The 23,620-nt window shown below is 39.8% G+C and overlaps 3 protein-coding genes across 4 annotated transcripts in view; all 3 read right to left on the reverse strand.

The window, feature by feature from the left end:
• frmd8 (FERM domain containing 8) overlaps positions 1-4,978 on the reverse strand; it is a 10,988-nt gene extending 6,010 nt beyond the window's left edge. The window contains exons 1-5 of one of the 2 annotated variants that reach the window (XM_039777583.1): positions 4,803-4,978; positions 3,491-3,583; positions 3,138-3,305; positions 1,686-1,787; positions 1-55 (exon numbers count right to left, since the gene is read on the reverse strand). The exon at positions 1-55 is cut by the window's left edge and continues 4 nt beyond it. In XM_039777583.1, coding sequence (XP_039633517.1) covers positions 1-55; positions 1,686-1,787; positions 3,138-3,305; positions 3,491-3,581 — 416 coding nt within the window. In that variant the 5' untranslated portion in view covers positions 3,582-3,583; positions 4,803-4,978. Of the gene's footprint in view, positions 56-1,685; positions 1,788-3,137; positions 3,306-3,490; positions 3,589-4,802 lie in introns of both variants that reach the window. The other variant, XM_039777582.1, reaches the window with a different exon arrangement.
• Positions 4,979-6,363: 1,385 nt separating this feature from the next.
• On the reverse strand, positions 6,364-11,530 carry rom1a (retinal outer segment membrane protein 1a). The gene is made up of 5 exons (XM_039777590.1): positions 11,392-11,530; positions 10,898-11,130; positions 8,609-9,039; positions 8,232-8,478; positions 6,364-7,771 (listed from the first exon to the last, which is right to left on the reverse strand). The coding sequence occupies exons 2-5, from the start codon at positions 11,045-11,047 to the stop codon at positions 7,565-7,567; spliced, it is 1,035 nt and encodes a 344-aa protein (XP_039633524.1). The 5' UTR covers positions 11,048-11,130; positions 11,392-11,530; the 3' UTR covers positions 6,364-7,564.
• Positions 11,531-13,562: 2,032 nt separating this feature from the next.
• Positions 13,563-23,620, reverse strand: si:dkey-273o13.3 (repetin). The gene is made up of 9 exons (XM_039777563.1): positions 23,602-23,620; positions 21,746-23,072; positions 21,068-21,352; positions 18,061-20,803; positions 17,467-17,489; positions 17,039-17,200; positions 16,207-16,273; positions 15,890-15,994; positions 13,563-15,648 (listed from the first exon to the last, which is right to left on the reverse strand). Exons 3-9 carry the CDS (start codon positions 21,274-21,276, stop codon positions 14,866-14,868), a joined length of 4,092 nt encoding a protein of 1,363 aa, XP_039633497.1. The 5' UTR covers positions 21,277-21,352; positions 21,746-23,072; positions 23,602-23,620; the 3' UTR covers positions 13,563-14,865.

Raw genomic sequence — 23,620 nt, forward strand, 5'->3', positions numbered from 1 at the left:
AGCTCTTTCGCTTTAGGATAAAACACATTCCGACGGTACTGGAGACATGGTTCATCTGAGGAAAAAGCAGAGGACAGTGATGCATTAGGGTTCAGGCGACCATTCTGTTCGTCCGATTATCACTGGGTGAGATTCAGCAACACCGCCCAGAGTGGAGGAGTGAGGGTATTGAAACAAACGCTATGGTGCATGTGGAAGCCCTGTCTACTAAATACATAACAGCATTAGAGTAATTATGCAATACATTCGTGATACACAGTTTGAATAGTGGTAAGCGGTCCCAGTTGTGTTTAGTTTTTTGCAATGCACCTTGCAGCAGAATCACCAGTCGCTTGTTAAGTCAAACCATCAATCCAAAATCCATTTAACATCTCACATGACAAAAAACTAAACATCTTCACATTCAAGAAACTGGATCTAGGTCATGTTGGGCAAAGTTACAATTAATTGTTAATCAAAACAAAAGAATTTTTTACTACTTTTTTGACAATATTTTCAGCTAACTTTAAAATTAAAGAAAAATAACTTATGGCTTGGTGACAATATGAAATGTGACATGGTCATCACTGTATGGTAGGCTAGCAATTTCTTTTAAACAACGCAACCATTGTACAAGAAAAAACATCTAACCTTTAGGTTTTCCCATGTGAACAGGATTTGCCAACGTATTGTGGACAATGCTACAATGGTCAGGTTCGCTAAACATCCCTCATCCTAAAAATGCTTCAAAATAATATTTGTATGATGTGAAAGATTTAAGGGTAGAAAGGTGTGAAGAGCCAAGATAATCTACTCTATACAGTATATTCATACTGTTCATGTTGTCTAAACTAATGTGGTAACTGTTCAGTTACATAATTTTACTTTTATTAATTTTATTTTAATCTCTTCTCTGTTCTCTTTCTCTGATTGGTTTCTCTTCTTGTCATTTGATTTTCGACATGCTCCAGCCTTTATTTTTGCTTGTTCAGACACAGGTGTAGGGCTGTGCAATTAATCAAAATGTAATCGTGATTATGATTTTGGCTCCCAATGATCACAAAACAGAAAAATTAGAAAAACAATTATTTAGCTTTCTCTTGTGTTCTGAATGAAATAATAAAGTTTAAATAGGACAAGTATAAAGGCAATTTTCACAGTATGTTTTTATTATTGTTGATTTATTTAACTTTTTCCACTGTTAAGTTAAATAATTACAACATCTTCCCAGAAGTCAACGAGTAATCGTGTTAAATTATCGTGATTTCTATATTGACCGAAATAATCGCGATAATATTTTTTCCCATAATCGAGCAGCCCTACACAGGTGTTTATTGCTTATCATGCCAACTCCCTCTCTCTCTCTCTTTCCTTTTATTTATTCATTCCAAACAAACCTGGAAGCACTAACAATGTGTAAGCAAGATACAAATCTACAGGCAACAGCTGCAGAAAATGAAACTGGCTGTGTCTTGCAAGTGCTCTTGCAAGAACTCTGTCAGAAACCAGGTTACGTACACATACAAGGCCAAATAAAAATCAAGTTTCTCCAGCAAAAATCGGACTTTATAAACAAAGTCCTCTAATGTTTACCTTACTCGGTTTCTTGTTCAGACGACTTCCAAAAAAACAAAGTGCTTATTGCAGAAAGTTGACAATAATGCAGTTACATAATGCATGTAAACACAGCGACATAAAGACCTCACCTTGTGAGATGTCTTCCTCTGAGGCCTCAGTGAAGCGATAGAGCAAGTCCTGCCACTGCCGACACAGTTTGTATGGTTGATGCCTTAGCTTTAACTGCAATTCTGAGGAGTAAGGAGGAGGCAAATGTAACACAGTGAGATGCGTCTGTTTTCGTGCTCTGTTTGCTTTTGTTAAACTGGAAAAAGTCAAAGTGAGGTACAATCAGAGTAAATGGCCATCGGCGAAACCACAAAGTAAACACAATTAATTTTTGACAAAAAAATTGACTGACAGAATTTTTAAACTAAATAATTACTATAACAGTTACAGTTGTTAACAGCTGTAACAGTTAAAGTGCCCATATTATGCTCATTTTCAGGTTCATAATTGTATTTTGAGGTTGTACCAGAATAGGTTTACATGGTTTAATTTTCAAAAAAAAACACCATATTTTGTTGTACTGCACAGCTCTCTCTCACTGCTGCAGCTCCTCTTTTCACCTTGTGTTCAGGTCTCGGTTTTAGCTACAGAGTGAGACATCTTTTCTTCTGTACTATCTTTGATTGCACTCGCACATGCGCAGTAGCTCAGATCGTAGCTCATGTCAGCTAGCTCCATAGACAGTAAAAGAAAGGTTGTTTCTCCAACTTCGGTCAGTTACAAGGCAGGATTAGCTGGGAGATTTCTAAATGAGGGCGCACATGTAAGTAGTTCTTTTGTAGCTTATGGTGAACTTGTGTGTGTTGTAGCAGTGCTTTGCCATTGAGAACGAGGTAGCATGCTAGCGCTAATGGTTGCGGTTAGCCACAAAATAACACCCCAATATGCCCATATATTTTTCATAATATGGGCACTTTAAAGCTTTAGTATGTCATTTTTTTATATTATTGAACGTCCGTTACATTCAAGCCAAATGAGCTGCTACAAAGCTAATTAAGACTATCAGCTCCACACAACTCTCTCTGTATTTCTCAGTATGACTGTGTTCAGAAGATTGTGTTGTCCGGTAACTTTCGCACGCAGAAACTCAAGTGAAGAGAATTATCTCTTCTGAAGAGTCCATCATGTTTTTTTAATCCTCCTTGTCCTCCTTGGTTACTAGCAACTGTGTGGAGGAGGGGGGGTGCGGTCATGGAAGGCTTGTATCATGTGGACGCGCCAACAGTTTTGTTGTCATTACTTAGAATTCCTCATGGGGGCAACAGAAACTAAGCACTATAGCTTTAAAAACATAAATTATACATACTGTATTAAACCTGCTTATACCATTTAATTCCTCATTCAAGGAGTGTACTGTTTAATGGCTATATCATTTAGGCTTGCTGAGGGCGATATAAATATAATATAGTCTTTAATATTTTACGAGTAATATTTTTGATTATTTTAAAGAAAGAAGCACACATATACACATATTGCCAGATGAAGAGTCACAGCATTTATGAGTTTGAAAAGTGTGGGGAAAAAGTTCTTACCGAGTAGTGGAGAAGAAAGCCAGAAGGCAAAAGCATCCTGTGCAGACTCAGGAATATGGAGAGCCTCACGAACACTGCGGCCCAACTCCTGCACAGAGACACTGCCAAGCCCTTCTACTGATAAGTGCACTGCGCTGTCACCACAGAGGTATATAAGCACATCTTGAGCTGTGTGAACAAACACAAATAATCAAAAGTAATTAAATAAATTGCAAAGACAAGTAAGCCAAAGAGAAACAACACCACATCCAAATTTTATCTTTCTTTAAAGTTAATTTGCTACAAATAAAAATAATACATGCTAGGACCGATTTCATCCTCCATTAGCTACATTAATAATTGCTGCACCGTACCACGGGAAAGTGTTGCGGAAGAAGCAACGCTTCCTCTTTGCGAGTGATCATCCGATGAATCTGGAGGAAAATTGCAGTCATCTCCTTCCATCTCTACTCTGAAACACAATGACCAAACTCATGTGCATTACAACATATATTATAGAAACAACCTAAAAAAGTCTGTAAACCTAAACTGGAAAAGCAGTCCAAAGGAGATGAGTGAAAAAAAATGAACGCTGATGTATATATTCACATGGAAACTCCACATTTGTGGTAGTTTTCAGATGTGCGGCTGTAACACCAAGTATGTCAAAGTATGAGATGCACAAATGCCAACATGGGCAGCACGTCTGCAGCTCCCTCCTATCTAGCTATACAGAATGCATTACCCATGCTTCCCAAGCTTAGCTGTCTGATGTGGGACATAAGACCAGGAGGGATTCCTTTGATCTACATGTGGGATGGGATGGAACGCAAAAGTGTGTCAACACAACACTTTCTATTTCTATTTCCTAAAATCAAAGTTATCTATGTACAGCTGGCTAACCAGAGAGGCTAACTATTAAAGGAGTAACATTAGTCTCATACCTTAAAATAAAGACATAGTAACTGCTTCACAGATGACTTGACAGACAGTAGCAATATTGGGGGGGGCTCCTCACTGACGTGTCACTTCATCCATTAACCTCAACCACTAGCTAACCCTTTAGTCATGTTTCATAAACAAGTAATCATGCTAATGTAGCCCAGGTCTCATCATGCACCAGCGCCACCATGTGGTAGTATTAGACTGGAAAAGACTCTGTATCGTCAGAACATCCCATTCGACTAGCTGTTGACCTCACCCTGTTGAACTAGACTTGTCGTTTGGCTTTAACATGTCAGTTATTCAGCACCGTTTATATGGTCTTCAACAGGACATCGAGCATTTATACAACGTTAACCGTTAATAGCCTAACGTTAAATACAGAGAGGCTAACTTAACGTTACCCATGTCCTAACGTTAAATGCATAAACAAACCCAAACAATAGATGAAATATCCCATGGAACTAACGTTATTCAACGCCACTAACTTTAAACTCATTTCGTTAGGGCAAGGGAAGCTAGCTACTGTGTAACGTTAACGTTATTGAGATTGTCGCTAAACATTAACGTTACTGCGATACTTTTGATATAACGTTAACAGTGATCTTCAGTCATCAGTTGATGGTGATTTTGTCACTTTAGAGCTAACGTTAGCTCCACTTTGTTTTGCACAACATTCTGACATAACGTTACGTTACTGTTAATAGCGAATGAAGGAACAACATGTCTCTGTTGTCCACCTACCTGCCAGTTTTGGTGAATTTCCCTCCACTTGCTGATTACACACTGAATGGGAAAGCTAATTTTGTAAATAACGTTACAGTAGCTAGCTAATCTACGATTCGCTGTTATTCTCCGCCCTGGCTACGGCTAGCCAGAGTTATAGAGAAAGACATGGCTCTACGGCTAGCCAGTTGTCTAAAACTAGCTTTCCGGACAACGAATCCCACTATGGCCAAGCCAAGACCCGCCCTTCAATAGCATTTATTGGCCAGGCGTCCATGAGAACGCAAGGTAACGTAACCCCATTTGTTCAGGTCCTATCCTCTGACCAATCGGCTATCCTAACCTTAACCACTCGAGGAAATGCCTAACCCCAACCAATCGAGCTGCTTTGTAGGGCGGGTCTTGGCGTGGCCATAGTGGGATTCGTAATTTTTCTTCCGGGCAGCAGCAGCAGTTATTGTGTGACTGTAATAGATTCGTTTATTCTGAACCGCTCTTTACTGGCTGTGACAGTCACTCTGGAAGAATTGAAACACCACTTTAACTAAGATATACACATGAATGAAGTAGCCATTAAAATAGCTAAGATAAAGTGTTCGTCGGGAGATAACTTGAAAAAAATATGACCGACAGACTGTGTGCATAATGAACGCTTTTACACAAGATTCAAAACGGCGTGATCTCGTGCATAGATATATGGATCTCGAGAATGATTCTAATGTCGGTCAGAGCGCGGACATAAGCGCGCATCGTCGTCCCTCCACGTGGTCTAAACGTCATCGCGTCTGCAGCTACGCAGGTAGATTCATTTTATGCATGTGTTGCCTGGATAATAGCCTCTGGTAATAGCCGTTTATATACTGTCCATGGTAATAGCCAACAATAGTTTGCAGCCAGTTATACCGTGAATTTGAATATCAAATTTTCAGTAAACAGACTGTGCCTCACGGTGGAGGAATAAATGTCCTCCAGTATACCTTTACTAATACTGTAACTTCAGTCTATTGACTCATGCTTTTATGATAATGTTTGAAGCCAGTGGACAGTTGTATCATATTCTTTTGATTGGTTTGTCCTCCAGGTGGACAGAAAGGCCATACAACTCTCATGCAATCGATTACAACATTATGCAAAAGTTGTTTTGCTACAGCCTCAAAAATGACAATGAACTCCTCTGTGACACAGTCTCAACAAAAACTGTACACTAACCTTTACAACAAAAGTAATATTAATGTAATGCCTCTGACTGCCATATGGTTAATTATTACTCAACTTGTTTTATTGTATTATTTAATATAGCCATCGACAAGTTTATAACTAATAATAATAATGGACATTTAGTGGTGTGCATAAACAGTACATTTAAAAGATAAAATAAAATGCAGGACAATGCACACATAACAGCAATTCCAGTTAAAAACCAGAGAATCAAGATACTATAAAGATGTACAAATTGAAGATTTTGCTATAAGAATGTAAGGCTCTGACATCTGTATTGCAGATTCTAGACCTATGGTGTACTGTTTGTTTTAAATCAGAAGAGGTCTGCCTATCCCCAGAAAATCATTCAAGACAGTCATGTTTTTAAAACAACCTTTAATAAAGCTATTCACATGGGTGGATATTACAAATAGATTCCAGAGATTAACCAATATTTAGTTTTTGGTAACAGAGAGATTGTAGAATATTTCTCTTGCATATTTAATGAACTGCTCAGGGACATTGGTAAAGAACACAAATTCTTCATCCAAGTTTGAAGTTATATCACTAATATTATATATTTTCAGTACATTTCCATTAGCAGAAAAAAGCCTTGGCATATTTCACTCTGCATCTTACATTCACCTGACGCAGGTGTCTAAATGCAAGGGCAGCAGGTTGAGTATTAACAAATGGGATTAAAAGATTTAACAAAGGTGTCAGAACAGAGGACACACTTGATGGCTTTCACTGCATTACTGACTTTGATTATATCAATCTTCATAATCCTATTCCTTTCACTGACAGGGAGAAGAGAGGCAAGGAGATATTAGCAACTTGGAGCACTTGTTATGGAGTATGATATCTGAAATGTTATAATGTCTGCATGTCATTAGAAAAAAAAGAAGCAATACGTGACTCCACCCCATAAGGCAATTAGTAACCTCAAACTTTAATAATGTATCTGTTATATTATGTAATAGTCCTGTTGCACAGCAGAGCATTGTGCCTCGTGTCTCTCTACAATCAGCTTTACATCCTTGTTTTGTAAGATCAAAAATTATTTTTGTACATTGCCTCGTGAATTACTGTTTTCCAAATAACTGATTGGTGATTGTTGTTACTGCTTTTGACACAGACTCTTGAGAATTAATTAGCAATGCATGTCATGCACTGCACTGCATTCCAAAGCAGTGAAGTGATTTTGTAAATTTGTGGAACTGTTAACAAATATAACAATAAAGAAAAAAAGAAAAAAAAGGAATGAGAAATAATCGAGTTTGGGGTATTGACAAAAACGATAAAAATCATCTTTTCTTATGTTATTCAGTATGTGGTTTACAGAGGGGGTATAACAGCATATCAAATTTAGTACAGTATTATAATGGGAAAGTACAGTATTATAATAAACATTTACTTTACCAGTGATGGTCATCTGACAATGAAAAATACTATCCCTAAATCTGTGAAATTCATAGAAATGTGTGATTAATATTTTTCAAATTTAAATAATTAATTATCATTCATTAGTTGCCTTCTCTGTGTAAAAAGTATTTACATGAGTGTACATTATTTGTGGTTTAAGTTGAAGCTGGGGCTCCAGGAGTACCCTCTTCGACCTGGTTTGTAAGCAGGAAGAACTTCATCACAGGTTCGACATATTCCATGATGGTCTCTTTCAATGGTTTCTCCAGCAAGTACCCTTCTGTCTCAATCTCTGTGTTTTCATTCCCTGCCACTGCCTCCATGGAGGTCTGCAGGAACCGCAAGCTCACCAGCACAGAGGCCTGGGAGGGAGGAAGGCGGAGAGATGTGGGAGCAGGTTAGATGTAGAGCAGAAGAGCATCATCAAGGATCCACAAACACTACTAAACAGAAGTGGTGATTGATGGAAATTGCATAAATTGTGCACATCAGACCCAATGAATGAATGAGGAATTAATTGAAGTTCACTCTCAATCAAGTCAGGATTCTCATAAATAAAATCTTTGAGTTATAAAATTGCATCTAGCCTTGCGTATACTGTACATGCAGAATGGTGGGTTGTAGCAGCACATTCTTTCCCTTGCTTGTAAAGACATGACACAATGTTAAATAGTGTGGTTTTATAACACCATGGCAGCATAACAAATCCCTAAAAAGGTAATGCTATTCCTCAACTATCCTCCAACATAAAAGCTCACTTTAAAACCAGCAACTCTGCTTAAAAACCCAGTAAGTTTAACTGTAGTTCTTTTCACAACATACCTGTAAGAGGAAGACTGACAGTACTCCAGCCCCAATGGCGTTCATCAGGCCCATGTAGTAGTGGACCAGGGCCTCTCTGCAGCCTCGGAGGTAGATGTTGAGCTCCTCGGTTTGGTAATCATAGTTATAGTGAGCTGAGTTGTTGGTGAGGTGAAACTGGATGCATGGCCGTGGAGAGCTGGGGTTGCAGCAACTGAATGGGACTCCATCTAACAAGTAACGACCATCCACGTTGCTCTTGATGCGGCTAATGATACAAGGGAAAGATATGTTTCAGATTACATACAGATACAGTATAATAACCAAATGTTTTTCCACAAATATCCAGAGATGGGAAACTCGCCCCACTGCACTCTATAATATTGTGCACAACTTACTCTTTGACTTCCTTAGAGCTGAAATCAAGGTAGCGGTTGCTGATCCACTGGACCTCAAACCAGTCCCTGAAGTCATTATTTCCACAACACTGGAAGTCCATCTGCAGGCGATCGATGTTCTGTTTCTGGAAGCAGCGGCCTGGGGTGTCTGTGTCCTTGTAGAAGCGGATGCCGTTCCTCAGGCCAACCTTCAGAGAGGACTCCAGACTGCCCTTCATTGCAAAGCTCATGATGACAGCGAGCAGCATGAGCACAGTGAAGAAGCAAGAGACAGCGAAATAGGGCTTTAACATTTTCTTCCAGCGAGGAAATCGTCCGGCATCCAAAGCATCCTGACAGATCTTTGAAGAAAAGTAGTTGATACCCAAGGAGGCCAGACCAACAATCATGAGGGTATTGGGCACAACATGTATGTCCGAGTTATCCATTACCTGTAAGTAAGTCACACAATAATGTAATCAATAAAGATGATATTTGTTTGCTGTAAGGATGCAAGGGAATCAACATACCTTATTAATATTATGCATAATTTTTCAACAAATGTGTGAAAATATGCTGTTTTACAAACTTTAGTACTTGACAGAAGTAATGTGGCTATTTTCCTCAAATAACCAGACAATTCACCTGGAAATATATGTTGGGCATCAATTTCCAAACACTCACAAATAATTAAAGTTCTACTAGTTATTAATCAGAAAATTGTTCCTACTGAAGCTATATGTTGCAGGTAATGAATCAAATACCCAGACCTGGCTGCAATTATAAATGTATAGGTGTAAATTATAGCTGTGTTGTGCCTCATTTTATCATATCCGACTAATTCAGCATGACTTTGTTAAAGTTCTGTGGGATTCAACAATGCTTGACCACACAACATGTGTGTTGATGAACTCTCAAATTTTCAAAAGGGTTGAGAGTTCAACCTTAATTTTTTAAAGGGGAGATCTCCTAAATGCATACATAATATATTTCATCAGCAGCATTACAGTCAGTCACAAATATTCATCTCAGTTGAATAGTTTAATGAGCACTGAGCAGCTCACTTCAAGCACAGCTGTGTGGCTCAAGGGCACCTACAGCAGAGTAACTGCAGTTGCAGGTCATTCACTCACTCAGTCCAAATTTTTCTAGAAGGATTCATAACAACATTGTTCAAAAATGCTCTCTTTCTCTAATGTGAACAAATACATAAACCAAAAGTTATGAAAACACAGTGAGGTTAAACTACATTCCAATGGTTTTTTGCAGAGGATCTTTGCACAAGTCCAGAAATTCTCGTACAAAGTGACTAAAGTGGTTGATTTTAGTCAAATGTAATTTTGAAGAAGACAATAGTTGATTAAGCTTGCATTGTTAAAAAGCCCTTCTTTGTGTAGAGAGATTGTCCTTATAGTAGGCTATGTGTCTTTTATTTTTTCATTCGTATGTCCATTTACACTTTTTTTTATAGCCATGCAAACAGAATACTGTCATAACCCCAGCTGTCAAGGGATGAAACAATCAAAACAGGTCAAAAAGGAAAATTTTTTAAAATTACTTTTATAGCTGAATACCTGATATAGCGGTAATAACACAGTGAAAGCTGTAATACCATAGTTGTGCAAAGATTGTTTTTGTGCCTGCAGATAATTGAATTGTGCAAACTATTTAAATCTGGAATAAAATACATTCAAATAAGATAAAAACTGTGCAGGTTTGTTATTAATGCATAGTTGTAATGACGGCCATCAGGAGCAGGGATTAGGGTGATTAAGACTGACATTGCCTGGTTTATTAAATGATGAGTAAGGATCCAAAGTGGGTCACAGGTTTTACCTCTGGTTGGTCTCCAACAAGGACATTTATTTGACAGTATCAAATTAAATTTTCTCCCAAAAAGATTGTGCCGACAGACAGTTTAAAAGTAAGTCAGGCACATCTAAATCAGTAAATTATTATTATTACTGTATCACCGGTACAACTTCCAAATATGCCGCCCCTTAATGTAGATCTTTACTGGTACTTAGGGTTAAGTAGTGTGTTATCTGTTTTCTCTTTCATGAGTATAATCAGACCAAAGGCAACTAGGCGTATTGTTTATCTCCCCAGTATGAACACAGTTCGACTCACATTACTATGTAGTTACAGTGAAACATCATCACGTCACTCACTTTAAAATTTGTTAAATTATAAGTAATTACACTATTGATGTTGTAATTTGTTGATAACTTATACATTAAAAATAGTTGAAAACAGCAAAGCTTTGGAATTATGAACTAAGTTTTAAAGTCTAATGCAAAACTTGAGTACCTCTGCCCTCCTGCGGAGCTCCGTCTTGAGGATACAGCCCAGGGTGAAGGTGATAGCCCCGGCAACTGTGGCACACCAGGAGAGGAGCCACAGTCCCTGGGCTAGCTTCACCCTTTTCTGAAAGGGGAACTTCATCTTCATCACCACCATGGTTGCAACGAGGGAATCCGAGTCTTAGCGGGGGAATAGGGGAAGGAGAGCGATGAGGAACGGGGGCCGATGCTGTGCTTTGTCTGCGAGGAAGAAGGACAGGTCAGAGGCAGGACTCTGAAGGCTCAGAGATAAAGATGACAAAACTGAAATTCAACATTGAATTGAAATGGAAAAAAAAAACAGAGCAAGTACAATTAACAAATAGCTTTCTGAGAGCAAACTTTTATCCAAAAATGAAAAAAGTCAAGAGAGGTAAGTGCAATCATCCTGGGGAAAAAGGTTTTACAGCTTCACAAGTGGTGCATCTCCAGTTAAACAGATGTTAGTGTATTAAAGTTCACCTTATTTGTCTCGCCAAAAAGTGCTGAAAAAAGTCCAGTTATCTCCACTGACCACTATGTACCGTCCAGTGTGCCACACAGTGGATTTGGCACACTGGATTTGGCCAACCTGGATGCAGGGAGCTTCTTACCACTAATGCCTTACCTATCCTATTAAACTGCTCTGTGAATCCAGGCCATTGTCTGCTGAGCACCCATCACTCATACAGAGGGACATGAATGACAAATTGAACCTGACAGAGAGATGGATAACTGTGTAACACTTGTCCTCACAACACAACTTGGAATCCACACATAAATTAAAATAAATTTGAGATTAAGAATCAAGACAGCAGGAAGAGGGGCTTTTTGCCACCCTGGTACCTTGCCTTTTTATACAAGCCACAACCAGGTCCAGATCCATAATTCCATATTCATCCTGCTCATCCAGGCCAGGGTCACAACAGGGCAGCTTAATTTAGCTCCCAAAGCACTCTGAGGCCAGTTGGGAGAGAAATAGTCCATGTCCTGTATCTGACCCAGAGTCAGTGGCCCTCGCACAGTGTAGGAGCACTGCGAGTAGAGGTGGAAACCATTCTGATTCAAATCACTTCTTTCATTTCAAGTCCCATTCATAGTCACTGACTATGTGGTTATTTCACTGTTTTTTCCCTAAGCTAAGAAGTCGCATCATTATTCAAATGGTGGTCATCCCTATGTTCCCAGCGCCCTATACTTTTGATATAAACTAACATTGTAGGAGATTGGTAAGTGCAGATTGGAAAAGAACGAAGTGACATGGACATTCCAAATGCAGTTTGAATGGTAAAAATATGTTGTGCCACTGAGGAAATATCAATGTCTAAAGTAAAAAAAACAAAAAAAAACTGTCTTGCTCGCAAATATGAGGAGTTTAGTATAACATCAGTAGGCTTTTAGTTGTAGGAGGGTGATTTCAACAAATTGACCCAGTAAAACATACATTGAACATTTGACCTACAGGGAAAAAAATCATTGCTGAAAACATATAACAGTTTGAAATGTTGCCTTAATGAAGATATTGAGCCGGGGGACGTAGGACCCTGGGAACTTGGACGCTCCCAATGAGCAGGTTAAATACTTACCATGTTTACAATCCTAATTTAAAGTGTTATCATACCAGTAAACACAAAGTACAGCTGAATCTGATGGGAATACCATTAGTTTAGCAAAACAACCACCAAATATTTGACCTGATGATGGTGCTACTGTAAATGAGAAGTTAGGGGATCACCAAAGTTAGTACAATTCCTCCTGAGAGTAACATGCAGTGGTGGAATGTAACTAAGTACATTTACTCAAGTACTGTACTTACAGTACAAATTTGAGGTACTTGTACTTTACTTGAGTCTTTTCTTTGCATTCCACTTTCTAGTCCTACTCCAGAGAGACATACAGTATTGTACTTTTTACTCCACTACATTAATCTGACAGCTTTAGTTACTAGTTACTTAATACATTAAGATTTGTGCACACAAAACACGTCCAGCTGAAGTCCAGCTAAAATGATTAGCTGATTAAACACTTCATTGATTTACTGTTTGGAATGTTTCCAGTTTCTAAAATGTGAGGAGTACTTTTACTTTCACTACTTTAAGTACATTTTCCTGATGACACTTTTACTTAGGTAACATTTTCAATGCAGGACTTCACTTGTAACAGAGTATTTTTTTACACCATGGTATTAATACTTTTACTTAAGTAAAGGATCTCAATACTTCTTCCACCACTGGTAACATGAATATGTACCAAATTTCATGGCAATCCATCACCCAGTAGTTGTTGAGATATTTTAATCTGGATCAAAGTTGTGTCCCAGACTGACACCGCCATCCATAGAGCCACAATGCTAATGTAGCTAACAATATACTTTCAGTTCTGCATGCTTAACACTAGTGTCTAGTCAAGTCAATTATTTTTATATAGCCTTGTCATAAAAAATAAACTCACAGAACACCTGGCAAGTTTAGCTCAGCAAAGTATCTCCCCCTCTTTCTAACAATGTCCCTGGACAATCCGTCTGTCAGTAACTTTCCAGAACTTTTCCTATGTGACTAAATGTATAGCAAATCCTCCCTATATCAATCTTCATCTATATCTATTCCTTTTCAAGGAAAGTTGCTAAGCAATAAAACAAATGAACACAGTTGAAATTAGGGTTTCTTTTGGTTTATTAGACGTAACATGGACAGAGTTACATGGATGATGTTTACACAAGCTTGTGAAACTAGTTCACTTGCATGCTTTTCGCTTGGCAGGGTAATTATAGCAAGCAGAGGAAATAAATGTTTTGCACAATCACAGGATAATTATTTTGGCTTATACACACATTTAAAGGTATTTCATAACTGTATACCGGCTACATTATGTTCTATAATACATGCCTAATAAGGCTATGTTTTTAGTTTATGTAACGTAGTATATAGCATTCAACAATGCATAATTGGCTACCTACTCAATAAGTACATCTTATATGAATACATAATGTTTCATGCAATAAAGAAAACTGATAACACAAAAACTAGCCTACGTTTTGTATTATTAAGCATTGCGTTAGTTCATGCAGGACACGGAAGTCATAGGCCCACTAAGTGAATTATCATTCCAGCCAGTCACAACCAATCACAGCCATTTTCACATCAGGCGGTCCATTTACATGTCTCCCTATTCCTCTCTGCTTCCTGCTACTCCAATGCTGCCTCACACCGCTGCTGCTGGCAAAGCTTGCCTCCACCTTCCTGGTTTTGGGTGTCATCATAACTATGTCTTGGATTGGGCCTACTCTTGTGTACAGGGGGGGGGGGGGTCTCAGCATCGTGCTCCCTGTGTCATCTTAGCATGCGGCTTGGCTGATTCAGGGAGAATCATCAGAACAGAGCCATCATCGCCAAGTATAACTGTATTTCCATTTGTTGCAATAAATGGTTAAATCTATGATGAGAGTGTCCCTGACTGAACCACAGAGATGAAAGAACAGAAAAGGAAATGCCTATAATTGCATTTATACAACGGAAATATACATTTACATTGTTCCATTAAATAACCAAATCTAAGCTGTAGAGGATATTTCAATGTACAGAAATATACAGTTAGTGTTTAAATACATATATTAGTAATCTGCCTCCAATTCCACTTGGCAAATGTTGGTTGTGTTGATCTCATGTTTAATCGGTTTGGTTAAAATGGTAATGTGTGTTTAATGTACGATAATAATAATACAATTATTAGATTTGTATTAAGAAACAAATCAGGGAGCCCAATATGCTATCTGATAAGGGTTAATTAGAGACAGGCTATCAAAGTGAATCCAGTAAGTCTCTGAATTCGAAATCGTTAAATAAAGGGACTGAACCACTGAGCCACTAAAAAAAAGAGTTTCATTGAACTTTTCCTTGTACATAAAGATCAAAGTAAATTATGACTTCCGACACAGTGAACTGTGCACTCATGTTTCTGTCACAGCTTGGTTCGCTCCCCTTTCAACACCTCATCTGGAATCCCTCCTGTCCAGCCACGCACCTCGGCCCTGCCCTGGCCTTCCCCGGGCTGCGGTCCATATGTGAAGTGGTTGAGCATCCGCTCGGCTGACTGCAGGCCGGCCATGCTGCTTTCTGCCTCTGACATCCTGCCTTCTATCGGCCTCCCAATAGCCACGTCTCTGGCATTGCTTGTTCTCCAGTGATGAATGATCTCATTATCTAAATCCTCGATTGCTTCGTGCCCTTGGTGGTGGAGGTCCATCATGGCCTCCGTGCCTCTGAGCTCCTTGTGCATGTGATGGCGTGCCAGAGGGATTTCCTCCAGACTAGCTGACCGGATCAGGATGGCAGAGCCCAGGTTTGGACTTGTGGGCATCCTGTAAGTGCCCTCACCTGTCATGCCGTCAGACCGCTTCTCATTGTGCATGGTGAACTGGACATGAGGTATCTGCACTGGGCGTGGAGAGTGTCCTCTGACAATTTCCTCACCCTCGCTGTCTTTGTCCCCGTCTGCTTCCCTGTGTCTCCATACTGGACCTCTGTTTGACCCTGTCAGTATAAATCGTGGGGTCTCGTCTCCCATCTCTGACCAGTCCGATTCCTCCTCTTCTGGAACTGACCCCAGAGGTTGCTCCTGCCCCCCGGCTTTGGCATTTTCGTAGTTATGGCTGTCCATGAACTGAGCTGGAGGGGGAGTGATGGGAGGAACCACCTGATTCATGCCATCATCTGACTGAAAATGGGGCTCAGTTTTGTGTACCTACAGTAAGTAGAAGTTACAAATTGATCAGTTTATTGATTAAATGATGCAATAATAATAAAGGCTGTGCCCTTCTCCGGTTTCCCTCCCCTGCCTCTGAAAGCATTTGTTAAGCCACTGCCAGCCTAGAATTTCAGAATCAGCTTTATTGGCCAGGTTTGCGTAGACAAACAAGGAATTTGTACTAATTGAAATTGGCCAACCTTAAGAGGGAGGTAAAGCAGGGAGGTAAAGATCTTACATTAAATGTTTCCACTTTGTTGGCAAATTTTGCATCAGCGAGCTGCTCCGTCAGCGCTGAAATACGCCAGTTCAACCTCTCACGTTCTCCTTCCATACTCTGACACTGGCACAGGAAGTACAGAAAGCACAGTTGTCACTTTCAGTAAGTGGGGAGTTTACATCACATATCCCTTTCCAAGAGTTTCAATGAGCTCAGTCAACCTTAATTATTCAGAAATCTGCTCCTACACTATATGTATCAAAGCATGTTTCTGTAACCATTTTCATGTTTCTAATAATTTAGGATCAAGCACAGAGGAATGCTTCCAATCTCACCACTGAATGAAGCTTTTGCTCTAGGAGATTATTAGTCTGTTGCGTGGAGGAGCAGTGGTCGTGTAGTCTGAAATAAGGCACAGACAAATAGAGAGAATCAACAATAGATAAATATTGCAGCATTCATACACATTGTAATGCATTAGTTGCAACTACTAGTAGGTCTAAGAGATGAGACAGATAGTAAAAACAGAAACAGAACAAATCTCATTTCAAAGCTTCTTTTTGAGGATAACAGATCAGGGCCAGCAGATTGAGCTTGTTCACACTGATTAGATTGATTACACTTTCAGATCTCTGTAGTTTTATATATTTCCATTTCATAGACAAATACATTCAGGTTCAACAATACATCCCAGTTGCAGTGCATATCATTCAATTGCTTTTTTTGTCTGACAAACACAGGTATCCACATGTCACCATTGTGTTACATTTCCTGACAAACTGCACATTAAAAAAGAATGTTGCATAAGCCCAATTTTATAATTGTGGGTGATTGGTTTAGGAATAATTTGATTTAGCAGCCTATTAAGTATAACATGTGTGACCCTAAACTCGCTATTTAAGAGGGCAAATTGCTATTCCCCTAATAAAACATAAACAATAATTTGATGTCATATTTTTATATGCAGCTTCATTTTCTGAGACAAGTGTTTGGCCTACAATCTTTGAGCATATTCATAACAATAGCATAGTCTTAAAAATTATAAAAGATTTTGTCTATTTTACAAATGACCTGTCTCATGAAGAAAATAAATCGAGATGACTTCAATGATCTGTGTATTAGAGGTGAGAAGAGATCAACTCCAAGTGTTTTCTGTGCATTTGTTACCTCCTAAACCTCTCGGTGAGGTTACTAAGCTCCATACGTGTCCTCTGAAGCTCTGTTTCCAGAAGTTTTTGGCTGTTCATGAATTCCTCTCCTAAACACTCCATCCTCACTGCTGTCTTCAGCAAACTTTGATGCAGACCTTCATTATGCTCCTGCAGTATCCTATTAGGATGGATACACAAAAGAGAAATACAATAGAGAAAGACATTTGATGAATTAATTTAATAATTCTTAATCTATTCTTGTATTACTCTCATTTAATACATTGGGTTTAAAATTACACAGGTTAGACGTTTCTATGATATTAACATCCATAAATCATTTAAGTGTGCAACCAATTAATCTATGTACAATTTCACAGTCATGGTTATCACTTGGACTGTGACTTTTACTAGGCAAAAAACCCAAAAGAATAACATTTCACTTACATGCCCAGTTCATGTGCCTTTTCCTGTATGAAAGAAAATAAAATTACTTTTACAAGAAAAATTACATTCAGAAATAATATTGATGATGCCTAAATAATAAAGTGAAAGAAATTGAAAGAAGAATAAAGAACATCAATTGGAAATGTCAATTTGATTACCATTAGTTTGTGCATGATAAGCAGATGCAAAAGGAACCTGCAGACTTTTTATTTTTATTTTTTTAAAGTTTTTAGCGGTAATCCATTATGAAAGTCTGCAGAATTTAGCAGATTGTTTTTCTGCTTGAACTGAGTTTTATTTTAATTTGTTTAAAATCTGCAGAAAATGGTGAATTCTGCGTCCACAGATTGTGTGTGGCCTTGATGATAAATTAAGAAATCTATTGTTCTGTAACTAATCTAGTGTCCACCGTGACATGCACACTCGTGCCCAAATCAATAGGCAAGCAAATTAGAGGAACATTATTATATAACCAGTTAATCAAGCACGTATAACACGGGCAACTATTGGCTTGCCAATAATGACTTCATGAACATACTGTAATATGGGATTTCATGAATGAGTACAGGCTTAACCCCAAGAGAAATGCCATACTTTATGTGATGATGGGCCAGTGAAGCTTGTCTGTTCCTCGTCCTGACTGGAGGGACTGCTGGTCTTCCTGGGTGACTCCAGCTTCCTGTGTAAAGGGGGACTGCCAGCAGAATGGCCCTTTAAATGAGGATGGTGGTCATCAAGGTCATCATGGTCAAGATCAATGTTTTTGGAGCAGGGCTGGTTGAGATGTGATTCAGAGTGATGACCTGTGCTATGGTGGTCTCCATGGTGATGCAAATGGTCGGGACTGTGGTGGTCTCCATGGTGATGAAGATGAGGTTCACTGTGGTGGTCTCCATGGTGATGCTTATGGTCCGGACTGTGGTGGTTTCCATGGTGATGTGAATGTTCTGAACTGTGGTGGTCTCCATGGTGATGTGAATGTTCTGAACTGTGGTGGTCTCCATGGTGATGAAGATGAGGTTCACTTTGGTGGTCTCCATGGTGATGTGAATGGTCCGGATTGTGGTGGTCTCCATGGTGATGAAAATGAGGTTTACTGTGGTGGTCGCCATGGTGATGTGAATGGTCCGGACTGTGGTGGTCTCCATGGTGATGAAGATGAGGTTTACTGTGGTGGTCTCCATGGTGATGCGAATGGTCTGGACTGTGGTGGTCTCCATGGTGATGCTGATGGTCGGGGCTGTGGTGGTTGCCATGGTGATGTGAATGGTCTGGACTGTGGTGGTCTCCATGGTGATGCGAATGGTCTGGACTGTGGTGTTCTCCATGGTGATGCGAATGGTCTGGACTGTGGTGGTCTCCATGGTGATGCAAATGGTCTGGACTGTGGTGGTCTCCATGGTGATGCGAATGGTCTGGAGTGTGGTGGTCTCCATGATGATGCGGATGGTCTGGACTGTGGTGGTCTCCATGGTGATGCGAATGGTCTGGACTGTGGTGGTCTCCATGGTGATGCGGATGGTCTGGAGTGTGGTGGTCTCCATGGTGATGCGGATGGTCTGGACTGTGGTGGTCTCCATGGTGATGCGAATGGTCTGGACTGTGGTGGTCTCCATGGTGATGCGGATGGTCTGGACTGTGGTGGTCTCCATGGTCATGTGGATGGTCTGGACTGTGGTGGTTGCCATGGTGATAATGATGGTCTGGACTGTGATGGTGTCCATGGTGATACCGATGAGGTTCACTGTGGTGGTCACCATGGTGATGATGAATTGTTGGGCTGTGGTGGACTCCAAGGTCATTGGTTAGGCTCTTGTTTCCATGGTGACCCGGTGTAGTAGGACATTCAATGTTTTGGTGGTTGCTATGGGGGTGATGACCTGAACTGTGATGGTCTCCATGGTGATGTCTTGGGGAGTGGTGACCTTCATGGTGATGAGCATGGCCATGGTGGTCTCCATGGCGATGGCGACGAGGAGGGCTATGATGGTTACCATGGTGATGATAATGAGTTGCACTGTGGTGCTCTCCATCATGATTTGGGCTCTGGTCTCCATGATGTCGGTTTCCATAGTGATGGTGATGGGAGGTGTTGTCATGGTCTTTGTGTTGGGGAGAAGTGTTGTGGTGGTCACCATGGTGATGAGTGTGGCTATGGTGAGCTCCATGATGATGGACGGGACTGTGGTGATGGTGATGACTTGCTGTGCTGTGGTAGTCTCTGCGATGATGGCGATAATATGGGTTGTTGCTGTCACCAAGGTGATGATGACTAGAAGTGTGATGGTCTCCTTGGTGATGGTGGCGGTTGTGCTTATGAGAAGGGGAACGATGCTGAGAAGTCTGAGACCAGCTTCTGGGCCTGTGGTTCATGTTATGGGCTGAGTCTGCAGAATGGTGACGCTGATGGTGGTGGATGGTTTTAGAGTGAGAAGAGTGCTTACTGCTATGGGAGTGCTTAGAGCTAATTGAGTCTGCACTGGCATGCTGGTTCTGCTGCTGTTTGTGTTTCTCAGTGCTGCTGTCTACCTTACTGGATCTAACAGAGCCTTGCCCTGGACTGCAGGGTCTTTGAGCATCTGTTACCCCAAGAGTGGTGAGTCTCATCGGGCTGAGCACCTGGCGAGTGATCTCATTAAGGAAGGCCGAGAACTTCATTTTTTCCTTTGTTAAATTCTTCCTGGCTTCGCCTTTTCTCTTCTCTTGTTCATTTCCATCTCCATTTCCATGCCATTCTTTTTCTTTGGGTCTAGTGAGAGCCTCCATTGATTTGGCTTTGCGGAAACCATCATTCTCGGAACCTTTTGTAGTCCTCTGTGTGTTCTTCAGGGTGCCCTGAGTGGAGCCGCTGTGAGAGGACTTCCCTTTCTCTTTCTTCTGTTTGGCAGGGAGCCTGTTTTGATTTCCTCTTTTATTTATTAAAGGGGCTGTGTCGTCTTCTTCTTCAAAGTACTTGTTCTTCCTGGAAATGTCATTACAGGAAAGTGAATGCTGGGGTTTCTTAAGTGGATATTTATCTAAACACTCACTGCTGGCCTCAGAGGACAGGCTAGAGGAAGATGTTGAGGAGGAGGACGAAAAGGAAGAGGAGGAGGAGGAGGATGAAGAGGAGGACGAGGGTGTTGATGAACCAGAAGAAGTAGAGGAGGAGGAGGAGGAGGAGGAGGAGGAAGAGGAACCAGTTGAGGAACTTAGGGGAGTTTCTGAAAGACAAGTATGGTGATGGTTTTGCTTGCGATGGTAATGGTGAGAGTGATGAGTCTTGTCATCATCACACTGTTGTTGATGGTCGGGGGGGTGATCACTGAAAAGGCTGTCCTCTGCTGTTGAATGGGTGCTTTTAAAAAAAAAAAGAAAACAACACAAGCCTGAGACAAGCTAATGATAAAGATAATTATATTTGTAATAGCAGAGCAAATGTATGACTCAAAACTCCTATAACAATTAAACTAAGAAGGGCATCGCTCTCTGCTATTTTAATCATTCTTATGACGAAAACTAAAACAAAATAAAAACAGAGGGTTTACGTATCGTAGACAATTTTCAGCATAGACTCTATACATGAGCACAATAAACAGTGTAAAAGAAATTCCAAACTTACTCATGGCTATCGTTGTCATCAGACTGTTGCAACTTTTGACGATGACGATGGCCTTGACTTTGGTGATGGTGCTTCATTGGTTGAGATTTTGAGTTAGAAGTCTTTCCATGCTTGTGGCCTTTTTCTTGACGGTCACACATTTTAGACTTTTGACCCTTGACGCCTCTTGTGTCCTGATGAGGATGCAAAGGTCTGAAATATTTCTCCATCAACTGGCGCTGCAGCTGAAAGTCGTCCTCAGAAACCAGCACAATATTGATCCCCTATGCCGTAACTATTATTTTTCTGTCCATTCACAAACAAAAAAAAAAACATGTTAATACTTCACTTTTTAAATCACACTATTATGCTGGTAAATTAGGAAAACAATCAATAACATTGGTAGCAATAACATGATCGCTTATCAGATTTATCTGAACTGTACTCAAGTATTTAAAATTTACAGAATTACAGAATTAATGCAGTGCTGCATGCAGTGAAAAGGCAATTTATAAAACAGTACCATGCAGACTTCGGAAACGCAGTTTTGGAAATTTACAAAAAAAATGCTATGAAACATTTAATTCCAAAACAAGTTCTAGGTTTCTAATGCAAGTTGATTCCTGTTCAGAAAGCAGTTACACAGAAGTTAATTCAGATATTTGTCTAATCTACAATGCAGCCCATATCGGTACTTACGTTGTTGAAGAAGCCACAGGAATGAAACAGTCAGTGGAGTTCACTGAAACACAATGACTCTCCCAGTGATGCACCGTCGAATTAAACCGGGAAGAACATGTGAAACACACTCACACATCAATATATACTGCTGTGCCATCCAATGAGAGAGGAGACAGTTGTAGCTACTGTGAACTTTATTAAACTCCACTATACTGTTCTGTATATGACTGGTTACAACCACTTTGAAACATTTTAAAGATACCAGTAACGTACTGTACATATATAAGAGATGGTCAATACAAACTTTCTTCCCGTATTCGCATGTACTTGTTGGTCATAACTCTTTTTTGTTAAAAACCAAAACATGTTGCTTTCTTTTCATTTTTTTTTTTAGCAAATTCACTCAAGAATATTTTAGGATTTTGTTTAGTATCGACTTAAACTGACAAACATTAATGTAAAAAAGCATTCTGTTACAGTTTACAGTTTGGCTTTCCTGAGAATCTCAGCATATCTAAATGATATTTTTATTTGGAGATGCCCTGAGAAAATAATGATGTATGGATGTCCTAATGTCTAATGTCTGGGATCTGAGTGACTGTACCAGCATTCATTAATCAACTTGTAATGAATGCAATGAATTCAGTGTGGCACATCAAAACAGAGGAAAACATGTCAGAGGTAAACTCTTCTGTTGAAGTGAGCCTGCGTAACTTGAGGCATGGTAATGGGTGAGTGTCAGATGTCACCTCGTCTTGTATTACTTAAGATTTAAATATTCACAAAATACTTTCTCACTATAGTCAGAATATGTTAGTGCTTGCTTATATGATAATTCTTTCTGTGTAAAGGGCGAGCTCAGAACCATAAAACTTTGAATTATAAAAAAAAGAAAATCACTCAACATATCAAGAGTTCATCACAAAGACAATGTTTCCACCTATGATTGAGAACAGAGCAGAGAAACAGAAACATCTGCACACGTTAACTACAGAGTGTTAAGTTATTGATCAGGATGTCCCTATTATGTCAGTGCAATTGGCAATCTAATAACTCAGAGTTATTGAGAAATACATTGAACTCCAATAGAGTGACAAAGGCAATTACACATCACATAGCATTGTGATGTTATATTAAACCACTTGTAACTTAAATCATTTTTTTTATGTCAAGAAATATGTCTGACAATACAAACCACAGCTTTGTGGTGCATGCAAGTGCCAGCTTTGTCATCCTCGTTGTAATTTGACAGCATGTAGCTTCGTTGCCGCCGGCAGCTTTCCCTGCATCATCGCAACATGGCTCGCATCCACCGAAAATCAATGGCAGACCCACACTGCTGTGACTGTTTGGCAAATGCAATGGAAAGTTAGAAGAGGCAACTAACACTCACACGTCAAGGGGGTTATTACGAGGATTTGCAAGGACAGCATGTGACAAAGTTGCATCATACAGGATCATAGGCTCAATAATGAATGCTGCGCTCTCAGTGTTGTAACACTGCCAGTGTCCTATGGAATTATTTACTGAACACATTTTTCACAAGAAAATCATTGTTATAACTTTCATTAAAATAACTCCAAAATTATGAGGAGGAAATATGGCCTCTACATGTACTTGTTAACAACTCTTTATTAGGTGAATGAACATTGACGGTTTTGTGACAAATATAAGATTTCACATCAGAGCAACACGCAGCCACCCCATAGCTGTAGTGCGTCACACATACAGCAGCACACAACCATACACTGCTAATAAATAGTGAGGCACTTCCATAATGAAACAAACCTCTTATAGTGAATTTGAAATTAAATTGTAAATCGACTAGTCGAAAGTAGTAAAGTGTTTAAGGATACTGCTATTAATTCACTGACCTGTGAGGTTTTAAATGCC

This window comes from Perca fluviatilis, chromosome 16 (genome assembly GCF_010015445.1).
Source record: "Perca fluviatilis chromosome 16, GENO_Pfluv_1.0, whole genome shotgun sequence".
NCBI lineage: Eukaryota > Metazoa > Chordata > Actinopteri > Perciformes > Percidae > Perca > Perca fluviatilis.

What these genes read in the sequence shown, in the direction of transcription:
- rom1a (XM_039777590.1), bottom strand. Translation starts at nt 11,047, where the DNA reads ATGGTGGTGATGAAGATGAAGTTCCCCTTTCAGAAAAGGGTGAAGCTA. An exon ending in AGCTCCGCAGGAGGGCAGAG is followed by an intron (nt 9,040 to 10,897) that starts GTACTCAAGTTT and finishes ACTTACTTACAG; the next exon opens with GTAATGGATAACTCGGACAT. An exon ending in TGTCAGTCTTCCTCTTACAG is followed by an intron (nt 7,772 to 8,231) that starts GTATGTTGTGAA and finishes CCTCCCTCCCAG; the next exon opens with GCCTCTGTGCTGGTGAGCTT.
- si:dkey-273o13.3 (XM_039777563.1), bottom strand. Translation starts at nt 21,276, where the DNA reads ATGGAGAAATATTTCAGACCTTTGCATCCTCATCAGGACACAAGAGGC. An exon ending in AGCAAAAGCTTCATTCAGTG is followed by an intron (nt 15,995 to 16,206) that starts GTGAGATTGGAA and finishes TTCCTGTGCCAG; the next exon opens with TGTCAGAGTATGGAAGGAGA. An exon ending in ACAAAGTGGAAACATTTAAT is followed by an intron (nt 15,649 to 15,889) that starts GTAAGATCTTTA and finishes TACTTACTGTAG; the next exon opens with GTACACAAAACTGAGCCCCA.